The 16282-nt window shown below is 52.0% G+C and overlaps 1 protein-coding gene across 1 annotated transcript; it reads left to right on the top strand.

Moving 5' to 3' along the window:
- The first annotated feature begins 818 nt into the window (after nucleotides 1-818).
- Nucleotides 819-14470, top strand: LOC134020853 (ras association domain-containing protein 8). Its single transcript, XM_062461147.1, is given in 7 exon segments — nucleotides 819-1175; nucleotides 9241-9545; nucleotides 10693-11087; nucleotides 11089-11508; nucleotides 11675-11872; nucleotides 12253-12427; nucleotides 14119-14470. Coding segments are annotated over 6 exon segments (1413 nt in total). The 5' UTR covers nucleotides 819-1175; nucleotides 9241-9442; the 3' UTR covers nucleotides 14241-14470.
- The last annotated feature ends 1812 nt before the right edge of the window (nucleotides 14471-16282 follow it).

Raw genomic sequence — 16282 nt, 5'->3', positions numbered from 1 at the left:
ATTAGTACATAAGTTGTTAGTGCTCCTCTGGTATCCTGTTCATTCGCTCATCTGTCTTTCAGACTAAGATTCAAACAAACGGTGTGTCTTCTTATCTGGATGCAGAATTTGAAGAAGCTATGCATTTGGCTTAGGTTTATGAATATCCCTACATTGGATAAGTTGCAAACTATAATAGTCCTCCAGACAGAGAAATTCATACATTGTCTTGTTGCCTTCTTCAGCAAACCTTGCATCTATCTCTCTGGCACCTTGGTCTGTCTGTCATCACCAACTGAACAGGAGGAGTGAGGAGAAATTCCATCCATTAGCAGAAACCTCAAATCATATCTGAGAAGATAAGATTAGCGGCACACAAAGTAGGCTATACCAGAGTACCCAACACATCAGTCTCACTGAAGACTAAACCTTATAGTTCTCTGTTCCCCCATGTCGGTTTGGACCCTTGTACTGTCTGTGGTAAAGGTATGCAACTTGATAGTATACTCAGTTCAAGTGTTATTTGCCATATCACTATAATTCACGAGGCTATCTCTGTAAAGGTTTTTGAAATTATGAATCTGAAGAGATGGGATGCATGTAAAAAGCAAACATTGTGTTGTGAAACGTTTGAATCAGTTTACAGCTTAAGTTTGATCACATCTTGTGTCAGTCATCAGTGCATTCTAACATTGAAACGATGTCAACACACAGGTGTGCACCACTTTCTTCCACGCAGAGCTAAAATCATACTATGGTTTATCGGGCTACTTCAAAGCTCTTGAGTTCTTCAGAGACCCCCGTCTCTGGTGGGTGGTGTTGCAGCTTTAAAATGGTCCACAATGCCTTGCGGTGTCCCAGTTCAGATGCAATGCATTTACTAGCAGGAGTAATGAAATGGGTAGAGGGTGATTTTCCGCAGCTTACTAGTCAGACCGCAAGGACTAGCGCACAGACAGCGCCGCTACAAACTTTCAGACAACGGGCTCAGCGTTAGACCTGATTTTCCGTGGGCGCAGTTGCTCTTTGGTGTTACCGTTACTTTGTCGCAGTTCGTGGATGTGATTTATTGGATTGTGCTCAGAAATGACGTTGGAGCTCATTCTTTGCCACCACAGCAAATATTTTACCTGAACTTCAGTTTGGATTATAGCCTCGTGTCTTGGATCGCGGTTGCTTTATCGGTAGTTAAAGCGGTAAGACATTCTTGTTTTTTTTCTCTTCAATGTTGACGTAGAAATGCTGTGATGGTATCCAGATCCAGAATAATTGGAACACCGTGATAACGGAACCGTTATTATAAAACTGCATAGGAGTTCCTTCTGCATAACCTATTTCTTTGCTCGCTACGGATTGCTTCACACTTACAAAACAACATAATTACAGATCAAGTAGGCCGAACACCTTTCTTTTCATATGTTCTCTTTTGAACGAGTGAGATAGTCCTATACACACTTAAATCAACACCGGTCAGCAAAATATCATAGAAAAAACGATTTCCTCGCCTTTTAAAAAGGCCTATTTAAATGGTTTGATAAAAATGTGTTATCTTTGATATGGACATTGTTTAATGACTTGTGTCATTATATAAGTGTTTCCACATCTTTAGTTGGACTCCTTTCTAGCACAAGTTTGAACTGAGAAACAACAGAAGATCAGCCTTTGGGAATGTGGACTGATGTGTACTAAAGTTAATGTTGGTCTGCCCGAGCTGCCGCTATGTGAGACGGAGGCGACCTGTAGATCTTCCTTGTTTTGAAATAATTAAGATTCCTACCTCCTAATGTCCCCAGGCTCTCACCATCAGGTCTGAGGGACCACGCTAAGCAGCTGTGGGAGTCTACATTTTTTTCTTGTAAAAGATCAGCATGTGGCCAAGTACATTACATCACTACATCAAGTAATGGAAATGTAGTAATGAATATCCAGGAATGTCTTATGCAACACTTAAACAAATAATATTCTAAACCTTGAAATCAATTTGTTTACTGTTCTTTCTTTTGTATAGTGTGGATTTAGTAACCTCACCGCTGTTCTCACTTTAAAAAGTCTGGCTCTTTTAAATGGGTGTGAAAGTCTGCCAGGATATTCCAACCAATTCCAACGAGGTACCAACTAGGTACCATCTAGGTACCAACTAGCATCCTCTCAGAACCCTGGGAGCGGAGTTCTGGAGTATCATTCACCAAGCCTTTAGGAGTGCTGTTCCAGGATCGGGCCCTAGCCTCTCAACATGTCACATATTTGGCCACAGCTGGTCCTAGACCAGAGTTCTGTTCTTATCTGAGGTGGTTGATAACTCCGGGCCCCACTGTGCTGGTGTGTCTGCCTCAGGGCTTCAAAGCCCTGCCCTGAATAGCCTGGACATGGCGGGGGGAACAAAGGCAGCATTATTGCTGGCAAAACGTGCCGTCCAGATGTTGGGGCTCCTGCCAGCGCTGCCCTCTTTAGTGGGAGGGGGCGGGCTTTGGAGTCAAACATAACAACCAGGCCTGCAGGAACCAGAAAGACAGAGGCTCTTTCTAGGAGAGCCGACTGGAGCTGAGGATGGTGTCTGGGAGGGTGGTGACTGGGAGGTGGTGACTGTTTGATGACTGGGAGGGTGGTGGTGTCTGGGAGGGTGGTGTTTGATGACTGGGAGGGTGGTGTCTGGGAGGGTGGTGTTTGATGACTGGGAGGGTGGTGGTGTCTGGGAGGGTGGTGTCTGATGTTTGGGAAGGTGGTGTCTGGGAGGGTGGTGTTTGATGACTGGGAGGGTGGTGGTGTCTGGGAGGGTGGTGTCTGATGTTTGGGAAGGTGGTGTCTGGGAGGGTGGTGTTTGATGACTGGGAGGGTGGTGGTTTCTGGGAGGGTGGTGTCTGATGTTTGGGAAGGTGGTGTCTGGAAGGTGGGTGTTTGATGACTGGGAGGGTGGTGGTTTCTGGTGTCTAGGAGGGTGGTGGTGACTAGGAGGGTGGTGGTGACTAGGAGGGTGGTGGTGTCTAGAAGGGTGGTGGTGTCTAGGATGGTGGTGGTGTCTAGGAGGGTGGTGGTGTGTAGGAGGGTGGTGGTGACTAGGAGGGTGGTGGTGTCTGGGAGGGTGGTGTCTGATGTTTGGGAAGGTGGTGTCTGGAAGGTGGGTGTTTGATGACTGGGAGGGTGGTGGTTTCTGGTGTCTAGGAGGGTGGTGGTGACTAGGAGGGTGGTGGTGTCTAGGAGGGTGGTGGTGACTAGAAGGGTGGTGGTGTCTAGGATGGTGGTGGTGTCTAGGAGGGTGGTGGTGTGTAGGAGGGTGGTGGTGACTAGGAGGGTGGTGGTGTCTGGGAGGGTGGTGTCTGATGTTTGGGAAGGTGGTGTCTGGAAGGCGGGTGTTTGATGACTGGGAGGGTGGTGGTTTCTGGTGTCTAGGAGGGTGGTGGTGACTGGGAGGGTGGTGTCTGATGTTTGGGAAGGTGGTGTCTGGAAGGTGGGTGTTTGATGACTGGGAGGGTGGTGGTTTCTGGTGTCTAGGAGGGTGGTGGTGACTATGAGGGCGGTGGTGACTATGAGGGTGGTGGTGACTAGGAGGGTGGTGGTGACTATGAGGGTGCTGCAGGGTGCGTGACTGGATTTAGGTTTAAATCCATGAGGTCTCAAACTCAGATTTTAGGATTGGTGCTGTAGCTTAAATTCTCGTCAAGTTCTTGGCAGGGTGGTTTTGAACGGATGCTTCATCCTACTTAGGTTTGTTGGTGCGGGTGCGGGGGCTTATGCTGGCTGTACTGTGTCTTAACACAGTCGCTTAAACGTCGGAGCCAGTCACTGTGTTTAATTACTTGAAATATCGATAAGAGTAGATGAGCTGAATGTGCTTGACATGTTTGTGTAAAGGAAATAAACCCGGATGAAAGCTAAGTTACTCTCTGTGTACAGTGTGAGGTTTATATGGCATTTGATAGACACTCATCCAGTCTTCCTGAGGAAAAGCATCTTTCCTAAGTGACTCATTTCCTTCACCCCCAAACCCCTCCGATAAAGACAGAGCTTTGGAGTGTTGGACAGTGACCAAAAACCTTACTTTTTGTTTTAGGTTTCTAATGAATTGTATTGAAGGCAGCAGGTATTGAGATTCTGCAGAAGCAAATTTAAACGAGCTGCTTGTCTGATGGGATAGAAAGCTAGCTGCCATAGTGGGGGTTGGGGGGGGGGGCAGTGATGACACACCAGACAAACACGACACGACTGACATTCCTCTGTTCAGGAATGTATTTGATCCGGTGCCCTGCTAGGATTGCTCAGACAACCATTTTAGTTACCTTGCTTATAAGATTTGGCAACAGCCTAGTTGGTTTCAACACGCTCATCGCCCCTCACTGTGAACGTGCACCAGTGTTGGAGGGAAGGTCTGTTCAGGTCTTTTGGAGGAGCAGTTTGCTGAATAAGCAGAGAGGTTTTGCCTTCCTGTAAAAAGGAGCTTGGAGATCAGAGGGTGTGGGAGAGTGTGACGTCCTTATCTGGGAGTCACGGCCCATTGCACGCTCAGAGGCCAGGAATGCCCAGTGTCGATGCTATCAGCTTCCACGGTGCAGGATCAAGGCCTGTTCCTTGGAGATCGCCTGAGCTCGGCTCTAGAGCTCACAAACTTGGCAGAGGGCATTGCAGAGGCCTGCCTGCCTGCCTGCCTATCTGCTGGCCGGCCTGCCTGCATGCCTGCCTTCCTGGCTGTTTGTACATCTGTCTTTCTGCCTGCCTCTCTGCCTACCTGAGTGCCAGTCCATCTATCTTGCCTGCCTGGAAATATTTGTGGTCTGGGCCTCCGCTATCCAGAGCCCCCCCCCTCCCCCCTTCCACACCCCCACACACACGCGAGCACACACACACTCCAGGGTGCCGCATACCAGGCTGTTGGTGTTGTGCAGCCCCACCAGGGCCCTCACAGGCACCAGGGTGGCTATGCCAGAGCACAGCCAGTTCCTCCAGGAGAGTCTCCACCAGCACCCCCGCCATCATCACCCCGTGTCTGTGTCTGGAGGCACACAGGGACCCAGTTCTCCAGGCGGCTGTTCCCAATTACACTGCAGTGAATAAACCGCCAGTAATTACGTGTAACCCTGACAGGAAGAGGAATTTGAATTAAAGTTAATTTGGAAATAGACAGATCAGTTGAAGCCAGGAACCCCGTGGTCAAGTAGTCTGTAAAGAGAACACCCCCTTTCTTCCTGTAGAGTCGATGTGGGCCCTTGTTTGGGGGTAGAAGGATACTTTCATAACATGTGAGTGACTTTGTTGTGTTTTGACCTGTCTGCTTTGCTAAAAAGGTTGAATGTTTTTCACCACGGTGAACAATAGGCCCTGTAGCTTGTCCGGGAACAGAGAAGCAGTCATGTCTATTCATGGAGAAAGCAGTTGTGGAACAGTACTGTTTCCTTGCTTAGTCTTTGTCCTCATCATAGTTTGGTTGTTCCCCCAGGAGTCTACTTTTAACGTCTTAGCCACTGACTAATGAATTCCTTTTTTTGCCTGTTGGCATCATTTGTATTTGTCAATGCTGGTTCACTTCATTGGCAACAAGGTTGGAGTAACACAACGTCCCATGCAATACAGCACCAACACAGTTTTATCTTAAAGTCAGCTCACCCACCCCCCAAGGCAATGTTAGGTATTTAGCATAGTAGATATGAATTCCCTTTTAGAGGTTATATGATAGAATGACACCTGAGCTTGCCTCATCTACTGGTGTGTGTGGTTTTGTTTGCTTACTCAGCATGTGTGTGTGTGTGTTGTCCATGTGGAGGTTTGCCACGCGTGTGGATGTCGTTCGTGTGTGTGTGTGTGTGTGGTGGGTGACTGAGGCACCTACAGTGGCTTGTTTACCACAGCAGTCAGTGGAGGGCATGAGGTCCACGCCTGCCAGCTGAACAGCCAATCAGAACCCTTCACGCATCTCACCGGACACATGTACCAGGGGTTGTTACACAGACAGGGGACTTGCCTGTCTGTCTGTCTGTCTGTCTGTCTGACAGTGTGTCTGTGTCTGTCTGTCTGACAGTGTGTCTGTCTGTCTGACAGTGTGTCTGTGTCTGTCTGTCTGACAGTGTGTCTGTGTCTGCCTGTCTGTCTGACAGTGTGTCTGTGTCTGCCTGTCTGTCTGACAGTGTGTCTGTGCCTGTCTGTCTGACAGTGTGTCTGTGTCTGTCTGTCTGACAGTGTGTCTGTGTCTGCCTGTCTGTCTGACAGTGTGTCTGTGTCTGTCTGTCTGTCTGACAGTGTGTCTGTGTCTGCCTGTCTGTCTGACAGTGTGTCTGTGTCTGTCTGTCTGTCTGTCTGACAGTGTGTCTGTGTCTGCCTGTCTGTCTGACAGTGTGTCTGTGTCTGTCTGTCTTTCCTGGAGTGGAATGTGAGATGTTTCCGTTTTGCAGGAGGTGGGAAGTTCTAGATCCTCAAACAGACACCGTCCCAGGTGCTAGTTGCACACGCAACTAGCATACTAGTTGCGTGTGTGTGTGTGAACTTGTGTGTGTGTGTGAGTGTGTGCCTGTGTATGTTTGCATCACCCTAGGCTACGGGCATGGCCCCAGGGCTAGCACCGGCAGGGTACATGCGGGGAGCTGGCAGGCCTGGAAGAGATGGTACCCTGCCCACAGCTACTGTGCTACCCTCAACCCAAACACAGTGTTACCCTGCTGATATAGTCTGTTACTATTGAGGTATGACTAGGATGGTGTGGTTCTTATTTAGTGTAACATTATCACACTCACCCCCCCCCCCCAGCATAGTGTGGTCCTCATTTACTGTAACATTATCACCCCCTCCTCATTTACTGTAACATGATCACCCTCCTCCTCATTTACTGTAACATTATCACCCCCTCCTCATTTACTGTAACATGATCACCCTCCTCCTCATTTACTGTAACATTATCACCTCCTCCTCATTTACTGTAACATTATCACCTCCTCCTCATTTACTGTAACATGATCACCCTCCTCCTCATTTACTGTAACATTATCACCCCCTCCTCATTTACTGTAACATTATCACCTCCTCCTCATTTACTGTAACATGATCACCTCCCCCTCATTTACTGTAACATTATCACCCCCTCCTCATTTACTGTAACATTATCACCTCCTCCTCATTTACTGTAACATGATCACCTCCCCCTCATTTACTGTAACATTATCACCTCCTCCTCATTTACTGTAACATTATCACCTCCTCCTCATTTACTGTAACATTATCACCTCCTCATTTACTGTAACATTATCACCCCCTCCTCATTTACTGTAACATTATCACCTCCCCCTCATTTACTGTAACATTATCACCCCCCCCCCCCCCCGCTCCTGACCTTCCTCCTGTCCTGTGGATCTGTCATCATCCTATCTGCTTGATGTGTTGATCTCCACCATTCTCTTCACACTGCTGTGGACATCCCAGCTGTGCTAGCCGAAATGGTGACAGAGTTACGGGTCACTGGAAACTGCTGTGTGTGTGTGAGTGTGAGTGAGACCCGTCTCGCTCAGCGCTCGCTGCCATGTAAGGGCAATCTGTACCAAGGACAAAAACACTTTCTAACCAGCTTTAAATAGAGAAGGGCACGAGGCACACCGGTGACACACACACACACACACACAAAGAAACACACTATGACACACGCATGAACATGCACAGGCACACACACACACGCAGACACACTGAGGGGGGGGGGTCTATTCCTTAACCTTATTCTAGAAAGAGAGGTGGTCCTTTTCAACGTTCTGTTGGAGGCGTCCTGATGGGATCTGGCAGGAGTGTGTTGTTCCTCCTGGCCCCTCGCTGCCTCTGCCTGCGCTGAGGCAGCCTCGCAGCGTAGAGAATGCGAGGGGTGGGGGTGGGGTAAAACCGGACGTTACCTCAGCACTGCAGTGTGGAGGTCAGGGCCCTAGGGGCGTTCCAACTCTGGACAGAGGCCATTCATGCCCTCTTTCAGGTAGTCTTTTATACTCTCTCTCTCTCTCTCTCTCTCTCTCTCTCTCTCTCAGGGTGCTGTGCAGTGGTAATCTGTGGCTGCGTAGTGATTCTGCAGCTCCACACTGTTGGGTGGTCCATCCCCCATTGTCCGACGGGGGCGTAGGGGGAGGTGGCGTAGGGGGAGGTGGCGGGGGAATCTGGGCCAAGGCCGTGCAGTTCCCGCATGTTGTCCACAAGGCAGCCGTGGTCACAAAAGCAGTCTTGTTCGCTTTTCCAGATCTAACAGGACCAAAAGATTATTAGAAAAAAGTGATCTCACAATGCTGGTCCAGTGCCTGTCCTAGATTTGCTAGAAAGATGTCTTTGTCGATAGCACATCTGTTAACGCTGTCAGCTATAGCCATATAAAGGCCTTTTAAAGGTCATTTTTGGAAGCCATTTTGTGTGCAGAATTGTAAACAGTCGAGCTAAATGTAGAGGACACTATGTCAGCTTCTGAGGCAAACATAAAGCTCTCTCTCCTGGACAGTCCATCTGGTTCACGGTCCCTCGGATGGGCTGAGGGCTTGTGTGAAGAAACATTTGAGCAGTAAAATGTCTCAATTTGCATTGAATCTGTGTGGAAAGCAGCTACATCTGTGACTGGGGCGGGCGGGCGCGCTGGGAGGGGAGGGGGGGGGTCGTTTACATGCAGGCTTGTTTTACACGTTCCCTCTGCTTTTTACAACTCCTTTCCTGCTCCCTCACTTCTCTCTCTCTCTCTCTCTCTCTCTCTCTCTCTCGCTTTCGCTCTTCCTGTCCTTCGCTTTTCTTTTTTTGCTTTTTGCTCCATCCTCCTCCCACACCACCTTCCTCCTCTCTCCTCGCTGCTTCCTGGTGAGCCTCCCGGACAAAAACAGGAAGTTGGCCCGGGGCCCGTCTCGCTGTCAGACCCTTCCTGCCCTCCCCATTCACCTACCCCCGCCATTGATATGGCAACCGAACCACAGAGACCGGGCCAGCTGGTCCTGCTATGCCTGACTGCATGGGCCTGGGTCCCGACTGTGTGGGGGTGTCCTCTCGTTTCTCAACAGCCTCGAAAACCCAAGGAGGGCCATCTCGTCTGGTATGTGCAGTCTGGTAGGTGTATTCTGAGACTTGAGTCCAGACCTGTTGGTGAATGGTGGCGTCTCATATCCTCCATGTGAGCGCGCGCTTCAGACGAAGCCCAGGGTGTTCCGTGTTTCCAGTCTGTCCTCTGCGAGGGCTTGTCACACAGCTTGTACCCGGTCCTGGGAGGTTCCTGGGAAGTTCTGCATCCGCGTTCTCCGCCCCTGGTGACCACCTCTGTCTGCCTTCTTTTTCCCTCAGTGAGGAGCGAACACCAGAGAGGACACAGCTGCTCCTTGTTCCCTGCAACATAACCTGCAGCCGGTGCCAAGGATGATGCCATCCCATCACAGCCGAACCAGACTGACCTGACCTGACCCGACCTAACCTGCCCCCCCCCGACCCCCACCACACCCTGATCTACCAAACCGTGCCCCTGCCCAGCACCGTGCCCCTGCCCAGCATGGAGCTGAAGGTCTGGGTGGACGGAGTCCAGAGGGTCGTCTGTGGAGTCACCGAGGCAACCACCTGCCAGGAAGTTGTCATCGCTTTGGCCCAGGCCATAGGTAAGTGGTCCAACCCCGATAACCTCAACCCTAACAGACCTCGACGCACGCACTTGGCTCTGGATGTGTTACAATGCCATATTGGATGTGGGACTTTTGTTAGTCACTGAGCCATACTGTGAGTGGGTGGGTGGCTCTGACGGCACAGCTCTGTAGCTACATGTCCCCCTACACGACCACGGTCATGGACCCGCCTTGCACTCCAGAGAGCGTGTGTCCCTCCTCTGACCTCAGGAACCCAATGCGACTCCACGGTCGTCTGACGTGGCGTGTTAAAGGAGTCTCCTGCAATCAGAGCTCCATTTAAAAGCAGCGGGGTTCGGCAAGCGAGCGACAAGTCTGTCGTTGAATGCAGGCCTAATGGGAGACAGCGGAACCCCCCACCTTGTCTGCTCATCAGCCCCCTGCTGGGGTGGTTGTGTTAGTCAGACGCTGGTTACAGTTGTAGGGGACCAGAACCCTTTATCATCCCACTCTCCTACATGCATGTATCCCCTCAACAGCAGCCCCCCCCCCCCCCTCTCTCTTCTGTGTCAGCAAGCAGAGGAGCAGTGAAGCAGACTGTATTGACATCACTTCCCACAGATTGGGGGGGGGGGGGGTGGTCGGGGGAAAGTCTGACTCATCCTTCTATCCCTTGCCAGGCAGGGAAAACAGCCGTCCCTGCCCAACCACCCCCTTCCTCCACCCCCTTCCTCCACCCCCTGCCTCCACCCCCTGCCTCCACCCCCTGCCTCCACCCTCCCCATACAGGGACCCATACTGTACGCTACAGTGCAGAGGCGTTGGATGACATCAGACCCGCATAGGGCTTTTCTGGACTGTACTGAAGAGTTCTGCTTCTGTTGTGATCCTGGGCATCCATTTATAACAGAACGCTCTTAGAATCTTATAATACTCTATAATTACCACATACGTGTAACATTCAATTCCTTTTCTTTTTTTTCTTATATTTTTTACCAATCTTTATTCATATGTTTTTCTTTTGACTGACATGTCCTTGTATGTATGGTGGTTCTACTGCGGTTGTAAGTTTTTACCCATTTTACTAGGATTATGAAATTGACAGTAATAATCTGATGAAACTGATGAAACTCTATTAAAAAGAGATCAAACCTTGATCATAGTATGCCGTCTATCCTTCCAGGTCGCACCGGGAGGTACACTCTGGTGGAGAAGTGGCGAGACAGTGAGCGTCACCTGGCCCCTCACGAGAGCCCTGTGGCGTCCCTGAACACCTGGGGCCAGTACGCCGGGGACGTCCAGCTCATCCTGCACCGCACCGGGCCCTCCCTGACGGAGCGCCCGCCCTCCGAGGGCCCGCCCCTGAGGACGCCGGAGCGCGGCCTCCACCGGCAGAGCCTCCCGCCCCTCGCCAAGCTGCGCCACCCCAACGAGCGCTCCCTGCGCCGCCGCGAGCCCCGGCGCAAGTCGCTGACGTTCACGGGCGGGCCGAGGGGCCTGCGGGACATCCTGGGCGGGGGTGGCCGCGGGGCGGGGGAGGCCGAGGGCAAACGGCGGCTGCTGCTGGGGAACGGAGGGGGGGGGGACGCCCCACCACGCGGGGGCAGGGGGGGCACCGTCCCCGTGGGCCTGCAGGGCCGAGGACCTGGTCCGGCTGGTGGGCCTGCAGAGGGACACGCTGGGGGTGCTGGAGAAGAGGCTGGATGCCTACGAGGCCGAACTGCAGGCGCGGGGCGGGGGGAGGGGAGGTGGAGGAGGAGGGGGGGACGCGGGAGGAGGAGGAGGAGGAGGGGGAGGCGGGGGTCTGTCGGAGGAGATCGCGAGGCTGGAGAGGAGGCTGAGGAAGAACGAGGTGGAGATGGAGGAGGAGGAGTTCTGGGCAAGCGAGCTCCAGATCGAGCTGGAGAGCGAGCGGCAGCTGGAGGACAGGCTGGAGGAGCTGAGGGGGCGTCTGCAGGGGTGCGAGCTGGAGCTGGAGGAGAGGATGACCCTCATCCTGGTGAGTTCACCTCACACCCTCTGCCCTGTTGTCTTGAATGGATTGTTGCCGCACCTCGATGTACACAGATCAGGACTGGCCGTTGTGCCAGGTGTACATGTCCAGGTGTGGCAGCCCAGCTGTGTGGTGTAGCAGGTGTAGCTCGCTAACCAGGCTGGGGTTCCAGGACGTGGAGGCGGGGCTGGAGGAGGAGCGCCTGCAGCGGGAGCACCAGGAGACCCAGCGGGTGAGCGAGGCCGAGGCCCGGGGCCAGCTGGTCAGGGCCAGGACGCAGGTCAAGGCCCAGGAGAGGCAGGCGGTCCAGCTGGAGAGCAGCTGCCGGGCCGTGGAGCGCTCGCTGGGGCAGAGCGGGAAGAGACTCCAGGTCTGGTGCACGCACACACACCCCTAGACACACACACACAGAGACACACACACAGAGACACACGCACAGAGACACACGCACACAGACACAGATACACACACACACAGAGACACACACACACACAGAGACACACACACACACAAACCTATGGACAGACACAGATACACACACACGTGCATGGACAGACGAACGCATGAACACGTGCTGGACTGTACAGTATTTGACCCCAAATTGGGGCACGCGGGTCTACCCTGGTCCCCGACCAACTCTGACCAACCCTGTCTGTCCGTATTGTTCTGTCTGCCATGCGCCCTGCCAATCCATCTGTCCGTCTGTCCTCTCGTGTGTGTGTGTGTGTGTGGCCTCCCTGGGGCATCCAGGACCTGCAGTATGAGCTGGAGCAGCTGACCAAGGAGCTGAGGCAGGTGAACCTGCAGCAGTTCATCCAGCAGACAGGGACCAAGGTCACGGTCCTGCCCGCTGAACCCAGCGAGGACGAGGGCAGCCTGCCAGGCCAGGGCAGCCTGCCAGGCCAGGGCAGCAGTCCGGGCATAGGTATGCACTCTGACCCTCCTACCCCACTAGAGGGCATAGGTATGCACTCTGACCTTCCTACCCCCACAAGAGGGCATAGAGAGGTGCCGTACACTTCGTTCAGATCGACACTGCCCTTGGGTCACTCAGCTGTACACTGGTGGTTAACGGGAAGGAGGGAGGGAGGGAGTATTTGTTCTGCCCCCTCCCGTGACTTATGGTCACCATGCCAACAGCTGCCTGGATACGGGCGAGCCAGCGTCGCTCAGTCACCTCAGCTCTCGCCCCCCTTCCCTTTCATCCTTCCCCTCCTCCGTCCCTCCCCTCCCCCTCCTCCCCTCCACTCCCCTCCCCTCCCTCCCTCCCCGAACCCTCCCCTCCCCTCCCCTCCCCTCCCTCCCTCCCCGAACCCTCCCCGAACCCTCCCCTCCCCTCCCTCCCTCCCTCCCTCCCCCTCCCCTCCCCTCCCCTCCCCTCCCCTCCCCTCCCCTCCCCTCCCCCTCCTCCCTCCCCTCCCCTCCCCTCCCCTCCCTCCCTCCCTCCTCCCCCTCCCTCCCTCCCTCCCTCCCCTCCCCTCCCTCCCTCCCCTCCCCTCCCCTCCCTCCCCTCCCCTCCCTCCCTCCCTGCTCAGCAGTTTGTGTGATGGACTCTGGAGCACAGAACATGGAGCCTTGCTCAGTAGAGACTGACAGAGCTGACAGACATCTGAGCCAACAGTGCAGCCCGTGACAACCCGATACAGGCTGTCAGACCAAAGCAAACGATTCGCTGGGTGATTTCACCCTAACTTCATAAAGATGAGATATAAAGTTCATTGACATAATCATCATCATTACTAACATACCTTACCATCCCCACCTATGCAGGAGGGCAGCACCTACCTAAATAATTTCCAGTTCTCTTTTCCAAAAGTAATTTCAGTTAGTCCCTTTGACCGCTGGCTTTGCTATGACATCACATCACCGCATACAAATGAACTCTTTATATTGGGCCTCATGCTGATTGTGTTCCATGATGTTAAGTAATAGGTTTAATTTCCATGTCCTTCCAATAACCTAGCAGTGCATTGTGTTGAATCAGCTTGGGCCTTACTGTTTTGTATTTGGATTAACTGGCCAGGCTCAAACACTGCTTGTTCCGAGACTGGCACCTAGTGGTTGGTTGTTGGCACTGCACAAAGGGCAGAAAAGGACACCGTTTAAAGACCGAACATATCATAACAACTCATTCTCTCTGTTTCTCTCTTTCCCTTTCTCTCTCTCCTTCTCTCTCTCCTTCTCTCTCCTTCTCTCTCTCTCTCCTTCTCTCTCTCTCTCTCCTTCTCTCTCCCTCTCTCTCCTTCTCTCTCTCTTTTTCTCTCTCTCTTTTTCTCTCTCTCTTTTTTTCTCTCTCTCTCTCTCTCTTTTTCTCTCTCTCTCTCTCTCTCTCTGTCTCTCTCTCTCTCTCTGTCTCTCTCTCTCTCTCTCTGTCTCTCCTCTCTCTCTCCTTCTCTCTCTCCTTCTCTCTCCCTCTCTCTCCTTCTCTCTCTCTCTCCCTCTCTCTCCTTCTCTCTCTCTCTCTGTCTCTCTCTCTCTGTCTCTGTCTCTCTGTCTCTCTCTCTCTCTCTGTCTCTCTCTCTCTCTCTCTCTCTCTGTCTCTCCTCTCTCTCTCTCTCCTTCTCTCTCTGTCTCTCCTTCTCTCTCTGTCTCTCTGTGTGTGTCTCTCTCTCTCAGAGTTAGTGCCTCTCTCCGGCTCCCTGAAGCGTCCAGTCTCCTCCCACCTGATGCCTGGTCACCTGCGTGGGCTTCACAGCCCCCTCACCTCCGGCCTCAACCCAGAGGGCATCTACGTCTGAGGGATGGGGTCGGGCTCCACGCCCCCTGGGGTCTGTACCCTGCACCACCCCACGGAGCCCCGCTGACGGGATGTCTATACAGTGACAGGATACCTCAGTAGCACTTACCTGTCTCCTATCTCCTTCACCTGTCTCCTAGGCCCTGTCTCCTCTCTTGACTTCTCCCCGTCAGTACTGGTGTGCCGTTATAGTCCAAGCCTCCTCTGTATGCAAACCCTCTCACAGAGAACTACACATAGGCAGGCTCCGGGAGGGAGGGAGGGAGGGAGGGAGGGAGGGAGGGAGGGAGGAGGGAGGGAGGGAGGGAGGGAGGGAGGGAGGGAGGGAGGAGGGAGGGAGGGGAAGGAAGGAAGGAAGGAAGGAAGGAAGGAAGGAAGGAAGGAAGGAAGGAGGGAGGGAGGGAGGAAGTGGAATCATTACCTGATTCAGAGGGGGTGGGGTAGATCTGGAGCAATGATGCCATGAATAGCTCTCTCTGGCAAAAAGAAAGCGTGGAGAGACGGAACAGTCCGACATCCCGCTCATTCAGGAGCACATCACCAAACCGGACATGAATGCTCTTTTAAATTCTATGCTAGTTGATTCGTCAAGAAGTCTTTTTGCACGGAAATGTTTGCTGTTTGAATCTGTGTTTTGACGAGGTCGGGTTTTACTTTCTAATCTGTGAAGGATGTATTTGATGAGTCAGGTTAGGGGGGGATTCTGGATGTATGAACTGTGCCGAACAACAGTCTTATATGGCATAGCTGTGTGTGAGAGAGATCACAGTGGGCTACACACACACATAGGCGTGCTATAACTATGCAGTATGCACAGACATACACTCAACCAGCGGTTTCCTTACTACAGTAGGCGTAGATTGGATTAAATGTCTGTTCCAAAAGTGCATATATTAAAATTGGAAATGGTCATCTTGTAAATATACTGACATGGTTCATCACTTAACATACTTTTATTTACAGTACATCTGGCAAAGTGTTAGGTTGGCTATGTTTTTATCCCCTGCAGTGTCATATGCAGAATGATCCAGTAGGATTGGGTCTTGTCCCTTTGGTTTAATGTGTGTGTGTGCGTGCGTGCGTGCGTGCGTGTGTGTGTGTGTGTGTGTGTGTGTGTAAATATTACTGTGTTACTTTTGCCAAATGTTTACTCTTATTCATCTGTTTCGATATGGAGCCAAAGAGGGGAGGGTCAAGTGCTGCATGTTCTGCCCGCATAGCCATGTTTGCTGGCATGCGGGCCACCAGGGGGCAGCAGATCTGCCCCACGTCTGATCTCTAGAAGAGGAGATGGCAGCAAAACTCCACATTCTTTTTCTTTTCTTTTTTTACGTGATGAGGGACCTGTCGTGCTGTTGTGTGTACAAATGTGGCTGGGTTGAAACAGCACCTACCTTGAGATCTGACGTGAACTGAAGTGGACAGATGAGCTCTCCTTCAGCCATTGAAAGGATGCGATGAAGTGCCTTATATTCATGCGGACACGTGAGAGGACGCCCTCACTTCCTGTTCAGCTTCACCAGCTTGGTCCCCCTGCATCATCGACCCGTCCTGCTGTGGCGTGCCAGGTCCCGCAGCGTCCAACACACTCCTGACGACACACCGTGGACGATGGCTCGTGGGCCACGTTTTCACGTGTGTGTTTTTAAAGAGGTGACATATCGCTGTGGTCCGTGTTTACAAATACTGCATATGTCTGGAGCACTCTTACAAATGTCGGACGTCTACTGGACTAACATGCTTTTGTTTCTTTGCCTTAATTTACAGCAGATTGTATGGAGATGTATGGCTATAAAATGGCTGATAATATGACATGGATTGCATGATCAAATAAATCAATTTCCGAACATGTATTGAACATATCTTTTTTTTCTATGGTCTCTAACACATGGCACAGAAAAGTTTGTCTCGTAGCAAGCTTTCACCACTAGATGTTGCTATTAGACCAGCATTCACAGCCTGTACTCTACACTATAGTTATTCACTTTCAGACTAAGCACTGGCATGGCTCAATGGGAGAATAATTAAAATCTTAACCCCCCA

The sequence above is a fragment of the Osmerus eperlanus genome, chromosome 5, assembly GCF_963692335.1.
Source record: "Osmerus eperlanus chromosome 5, fOsmEpe2.1, whole genome shotgun sequence".
Lineage (NCBI taxonomy): Eukaryota > Metazoa > Chordata > Actinopteri > Osmeriformes > Osmeridae > Osmerus > Osmerus eperlanus.
Note: the sequence above shows the minus strand (reverse complement) of the source record. Positions and strands in the feature narration are given on the sequence as shown.